The sequence below is a fragment of the Otolemur garnettii genome, unplaced genomic scaffold (genome assembly GCF_000181295.1).
Source record: "Otolemur garnettii isolate 467f Iridium unplaced genomic scaffold, OtoGar3 scaffold00084, whole genome shotgun sequence".
Taxonomy (NCBI): Eukaryota; Metazoa; Chordata; class Mammalia; order Primates; family Galagidae; genus Otolemur; species Otolemur garnettii.
Window position 1 is genome coordinate 5618894 of NW_003852479.1, and position 6928 is coordinate 5625821.

General features: G+C 46.5%; 1 protein-coding gene across 1 annotated transcript in view; it reads right to left on the bottom strand.

The window, feature by feature from the left end:
- The window catches only part of GOLIM4 (golgi integral membrane protein 4), a 92110-nt gene that overhangs the window by 16635 nt on the left and 68547 nt on the right, over positions 1–6928 (bottom strand). The window contains exons 8-11 of the mRNA XM_023516016.1: positions 6906–6926; positions 4512–4841; positions 1550–1800; positions 1095–1174 (exon numbers count right to left, since the gene is read on the bottom strand). Coding sequence (XP_023371784.1) covers positions 1095–1174; positions 1550–1800; positions 4512–4841; positions 6906–6926 — 682 coding nt within the window. The remainder of the gene's footprint in view (positions 1–1094; positions 1175–1549; positions 1801–4511; positions 4842–6905; positions 6927–6928) is intronic.

Below are 6928 nucleotides of genomic sequence, written 5' to 3' on the forward strand. Positions count from 1 at the left end.
AAAAAAAACCTCAATAAAAGAAGCCCTAGTTAATTGGACATCGTTGAAATAACCACCTAAGTTTTGGTAATATCACAGGAAATAGCAAATTTCCAGGAGAAGAATTTGATAATGTTTCAGGGAACAAAAGAAAGATCAATCCCATCTGTGGAACTCAAAAATAAACCCTGGCCTTTGTGTATTTTCTGACATGGCAATGATGAGGACCACGCTGTCACGGCACAGACACGGCACACATTTGTAATCACACAGACATTTACTTGTGCTCTTTGAAAAAAAAAAATTCAATAAAGAAAACTGTAAGATCACACAAAGAGAAGGACAAATAGCTTTCAAAAAGCCGACGTAAGAGGAAAGGTTAAGAATATGGACAGTACGTAGCCTGTAGCAAGTAATGACGCCAGGGACCTCGCAATGGCGCCAGGGACCTCGCCACCCCTGCAGGTGCACAGAGATTTGCTAAAGCAGGCAACAAACTCCTCAGTCTTACTGACAATGCAACAAAGGAAGCTTAAAATGCCGCACAGGGGACATAAGGAAAACAATTCCTTGACCCCAAAGCCTATAACACAACACGGCAGGTTGTTAGGGAGTCTGTGTGATCACTTTAGAGGCTTTTAGAGAAGGACGCGCTATCTAAGTGTCAGTGGTGCCAGAGAGAGTTACCTTTGGGTTCTATTATCGCAGTAAATGATACTTGATAAATTACACATCAGATGCTTCCCATAAAGGAAAGCTACTATCGGCTGAAATTGAAAACATTTACGGAGATGATGGAAAGACTTGCAAGGTAAGAAGAAAACGCAGAAGTTGCCCAAAGCCTAATAAGCCTATGGCAATTTGTTAGAAATAACTGTTTTGTATACAGAAAACTCAAATTATGGGGAAAGAGTTAGAGGGGAAAGAGATTATCTGGAGGAGTTTTCAGCACCGGTGTGCACTCTTTAAGAGGATTAAGAAGAACGTGAAAGTGGAAACAAGAAGACACAGGATTCACCGAGCCCCTTACTCCCGCACGCACACAGCTCATGGATTTGATGTAATATTCCTGAGAAATTTTATTAAAACGTTCATCATCTAAGAAGTCTCACCACCTCCTTCCTCTTCTTGGACTCCCTGGTCCTCGGCTCCCTGAACGATGTCATTGTCCATAGCATCATAATGACCCTGCTGCCTGCAAGGGACGCAGATATTACAAATTCAGTAGCATAAATTAACTGGCACGTCATTTATCTTTAAAGACATCAACAAACAATTTTTTAAAGGCCATAAAAACATGCTAAAACCTTTCACGTACATGGTTACGTTCCCTATATACTTTTAAAAGATCCCTTTAACTTAGAGATGAACTTAGCACAAAGCCTGATGGGCTGTCTGGAGACCTAAACTCTCGCTTGTAAGCAGGAAAAAACATTATTAAAAAAATTAAGTATGTGGCCTTTAATTCTCAAGCAGCTGTCCTACTCTGGCTACATAAGCCACGAGACCCTGAATTTCATGAGTCACAAAATACAGAAGGCTGTTCTGAGACACAGGGCAGTGAAGGTACCCGGGCTGCTCCGGGCGCAGGGGCCGGTCCTCGTCGCGCACCGCGTGCTGCGCCTGCGCGGCCAGCTCCCGGGCCAGCTGCTGCTGCTGCTGCCGCCACACGTGTCCCTGCAGCCTCTGCCGGTGCAAGGCCTCCTGGTGCTCCCGCAGGCGCTGCGCCTCCTCCGCCTGCTGCACCGCCAGCCTCTGCTGTTCCAGCTGCTCCTCGTAGGCCGATCGGAACCTGGTGGCCGGCTTGGATGAAGCATGCACCTGGGAAGAAGAGCGGCCTCTGAGTGAGAGAAGCCAGCTCCTCTGCGTGTCCCCTGCGTTTGCTTCTCATGGCAAACCCAGGAGGTGGGGCTGGTTTATGAACACTCCCTTCTCAGGTGAGCCCAGCCGACAAAGGCAGGGCACTCCCAGTCCCCAACCTTCTCCGCATCACCCTTGGCTCTCTCAACAACTCCTCTTCCCTGTCTGTTGGTACTAGCGCGGCTTTTTCAGTGTGCTCCCCTCTCTAATGAAACAGCAGGCACATTAGAAGAAATCGCTTTCAGACCGTAATTAAACCCACGTTCACAGGCTGATACAAGCAGGCACTTGCCCACCTTGCACTACGGGCAACTGGTGGCCCAAGGCTGTGGCTAAGGCTTTTTCCATGAAGAGCTAAAGACCCAGGGATGCTAATTAACTCTAGCAACATATACACTAACCCCACGCTAAGCACATCTAAAAAAATTATCAAATTCCAGATTATAGCAGAAAAGCGGAGAAGCAATTTTCCTCAAAGCAACCGAGAATGGATGAGAAGATAGTATCTTCTGATTAAAGGAAAATCGGATACGGCAATTCTAAAAACTCTGCTTCCCTGAGATACCATCTCACCCCAGTTAAATATGCCTTTTATCATAAAGACAGGAAAAAAATAGATGCTGACAAGGATGTGGAGAGCGGGGAGCCCTTGCACACAGTTGTGGGGGTGTCTATTAGTGCAGCCACTATGAAGTGGAGGTTTCTCAGAAACCGAAAACAGAACGACTATATGATCCAGCAATCCCATTAGTGGGTGTCCATCCAAAAGAAAGGAAACCAGCACATGGAGGGGTGTCTGCCTTGCCGTGCTCACTGTACACAATTTACAACCCCCGAAACATGCACCCTGAGTGTCCGTCGACAAATGAATAAAGAAAAGCTGGTACATACGCAGAATGGAATTTTTCATTCAGCCATAAAAATGATAAAATCCTATCATTTGCAGCAACAGAATAGAACTGGTTATTATGTTAAGTGAAATAATTCAGGCAGAAATATCACATGTTTTCACTCATCTATGGGAGCTATAAAAAAACAGTGGATCTCAGGAAAATAGAGTGGACTAGTGTTGACCAGAAGCTGGGAATGGGTGAAGAGCCGGGGCATGAAGAGAAGTTGATTAATGGGTACAGTTAGAAGACAGGACTAAGACCCCGTGTTCAATAGGAGAGTAGGGGGACTACAGTTAACAATCATCTATGGTATATTCCACCTTAGCTAGAAGAGGGGAATTCAAATGTTCCCAGCACAATGAAAAGATACATGTTTGAGTGATGGATCTCCCAATCACCCCGACTTGACCCTCACACATAATATGGAAGCATCGGAGAATTCCACATGCCCTAAAGACAGGTTCACCTGGTACATAAGACAGTCGTGCTTCCTAGGGCCTTTCTCCTCTCCACTCTCCCACCACCCACAACTAGAGCATGCACACACAGTTCTCTCCACAGGAAGAGGGGAGAGCACTAAGGGGAAGGAGGCCTGGTGGGGGTAACTTCCTTTGTGGGGAGGACATGAGATGGAGGAGGTTTTCCAAGGCCCAGTCTGCAGTGGCCTTAGAGGGCAGCTCCCAGGCCTCATGACCACCAGCTCCGAGCCTCCTGAAGCTCTGAGCCTCCTGCAGCTCTGAGCCTCCACCAGCTCCTAGCCTCCTGCAGTTCCGAGCCTCCACCAGCTCCGAGCCTCCTGCAGTTCCGAGCCTCCACCAGCTCCAAGCCTCCTGCAGTTCCGAGCCTCTACCAGCTCCGAGCCTCCTGCAGCTCTGAGCCTCCACCAGCTCCGAGCCTCCACCAGCTCCAAGTCTCCTGCAGCTCCGAGCCTCCACTAGCTCCAAGCCTCCTGCAGCTCCAAGCCTCCACCAGCTCCGAGCCTCCTGCAGCTCCGAGCCTCCTGCAGCTCCGAGCCTCCACCAGCTCCGAGCCTCCACCAGCTCTGAGCCTCCTGCAGCTTTCAGCACCTGGGAAAAGGCTGAGCAGCTGTTGGGCATCAGTTTCGAGATTACACAGGAGGGCACCTGGCTGCACTCAGCGTTGGCTTACTGTAAGTTATTTTAAAGTATCATTTGTAATAATTGTGGCTAATTTTTCTAAGAAAGGGAAAGGTCTTACTTGTGAGCTGCAAGCTCAGAAAAGAACACAGAGTGATTAAACATGCCAACCCAGTGAACAGCCCTGAGTGGTAAAACAGCATTCTGATCACCAAATACCTCCTTGAAGGTGAATGTGCAAAAGCCAGCCTGCTAACTGATAGAAAAAAAATGGAGGCAGAGGCCTTGATCACAGAAAATAAGACTTCTCTCTGCTCTGGGACACTCAACCCGACTGGAGCACGGGTGGGGAAGTTGCTGGACCTGCTCTCCTGTTAGGGGACGTGGGCCTGAGTGTCCTGTGTGTGCTGCTGACAAAGGAAATAACACCCGCAGGCACCCGCAGTGAGCTGTCCCCGCAGTGAGCTGTCCCCACAGGGAACTCTCCCACTTTGCATCTATCTTCAGTGTATAAGTCACTATTAACTTTATAAGAGAAAACTTCAATATGTACGCAATATTTAGTGAAATCACTCCATTTTTTCTTTTGGAGGCTGTGATATATGCGGAGGCTTCTATATATACATATATAAAAAATAAAGCCAGGCTCCCTATCCCAGGAAACCTGCAGCAGCGACCGCACCTCCACGTGGGCATGCCCGTCCAGGCGGTTGGCTTCCTCTCTTTGCCCTTGGGGTTCTTTCCACTCCCGGTCCTGTTCCTCTGGGGAAGGTTCGTGCTCCTCCTCCAGGCGCTCCGCCCGCCCAGCCTGCTGCATCTCCTCCTCTTCCAGGGCCCGCCTGTGCTCCTCTTCCACCTGCCCCTCGGGCTCTCTGCTGGCGGCCGCCTGCTGGTTCAGCGCGGCTGGAGCCTGGGGCGCCACCTCCTGGTAGGTGGGAGCCTGAGGATTCCCGTCTTCTGGCCTTCCAGGAATTGCTTCATGCTTCTGCCACACGTCACTATTCCGGGACACCTAGGCCAAGCACATCACTGGAAATGACATTTTTCTATTTCAAAAGTAGAGCTATAATTTCTTCATTGCTGTGTCTATGGGGCTACAACATGAACAACAATCTAGAAATACGTATAGTCCTGACTTAGAAATATAGTTGCAATAGAGTCACTTAATTTGTCCTATGTAATCTCATCTGTAAAACAGAGATAATACAAGCAAACTTCATCTCAGAAAAAATACATTTAAATAACCTGGAAAGTAAAGCCCACAAGTAACCATATCTCAGAAGTCAACCCTTCCCTCTAAAGTAAACCAATTTCTATTTTTCCCCATAGAATAATAAAAAAACACTTCAAACTTCAGATGAAATGTTTTACATAATTTTTTTGCACATGTAAATTTCATTTCCAGCAACTATTTGAATAAAGGATAATATCAAATTCAGGAGGAGTGGGTTTATTTCGTATTAGTTTGGTTTACTAATTTCAAAAAACGGAATACCATTACTAATGAACATAAATATTAGTGAAAAGTAGTGCCCATTGGTCAAGATACAATAAAATATTCTTGATGTATTAAAGGGGAATTTCTTTGTAACCCACAGGGAATCTTTTCTAGACATCATATTGTCAATACAGAAAAAAGAACTGTCTTTTTTTATTAATAGAATACTCCACCTCTAAAATTGGTCGATCTGAATAGTTTTGCCTGCAATTTCCAGATACCTCCAAACACACTGCATTACGCAGAAGGCAGGAAAAGGAGATGACATAATATCGATAGAAAAATGTATCATCTCTTCTCTCTTCTCCCTTCCTTTTTTGTTTTTTTTTTAATCAGGAAAGAATACCTTCTTGGGTCAGACGGCTCTGTCATAATTCAAACAAATGTGAAATCCTATTCTTTAATTAACCCACATATAATTGTCAAACATGAAGAAATGGACTATGTAGATAATAAACTGGGGAGAAAAATCCTTCTCTGACGTTTGAAGACAACCTGTTGTGCATTTTACATCTACACTGTGCTCACTGCCCGGGCTTTATAGGAAATACTTCTCTGAAGAGCCCGAAGTGCCTTAAAACACCTCTCATTGATCTCGACAACATCCCTGTGAGCAAGGTTAGAGCAGACAACTGCTACCTCCAGCTCACAGACGGGAAGACTGAAGCTCTCCATCACTGGAGGACGAATCCCGTAAAGCAGGAATCCAACAAGGGTAGAGACTAGAACCAACTGCAGGGCGGTGATGTGGCCGCGCTTTCTGTTAACATCAGATCCAGAGCGCGTGAGGCCTCGGAGCAGAGTGAAGATGCTTACATGTGACCTCTACGCACATTAACTTAATTATCCCCATAAGATGGTACCTTGGGGTAAAGTATTGGCAGACGTTGTTGTTGAACCATAACAATTTTGCCCTTTTGTATTATACGTGATTGTAAAAACAACTTTGTAAGAACTAATGAGAGTGATGCCACTTTTGACGTTCCACTTAAGACCCTTAAGCAAGGCTTAAATTTGTGAAGAATAAAAATGGAACGAAGTGTGTGCTGAGGCCAGCACACCTGCCCCTGGTGGTGTTGCGGAAGGCCTTTGAACACAGATTTGGGTGTGTGCTGTGGGAGTCTAGCACATGCTTAAAGTTTGAATATACACGATCATGCCTGGCGTTAACATCTGAGTGGGCTGTCCCACTCCATCCTTCTCACCCTACCTGCCACACTCTCCTGCAAAAGAAAACCAGCCTTGAAGCAACTGAGGCACTGTAGCTCCTTCACAATGGATAAAACCCAAGCCAGTATTTTCCAGAAAACACTGCAGGAGCAGTTCTCAAAGTGTGCCTGCTGCCCAGACCCCAGAATCCATTAGAAACGCACATTCTCGGGCCCCGTTCCATATTAACAAAATCAGAAACTCTGGGGTTGAGGCCCAGCAATCTGCATTTTCACAAGTCCTAGTGGGGATTCTGATATACACTAAATGAAACTTCCAGAACCACTGCTCTGCAGAGAAGTTGGCACTACCCAGAGCTGGGGCTGTGGGCAGAGAAGCGTCCTAAGCACAGGTGCGAGGGCCTCTTACCTGCTGAGGCTCTCCAGTTGGTC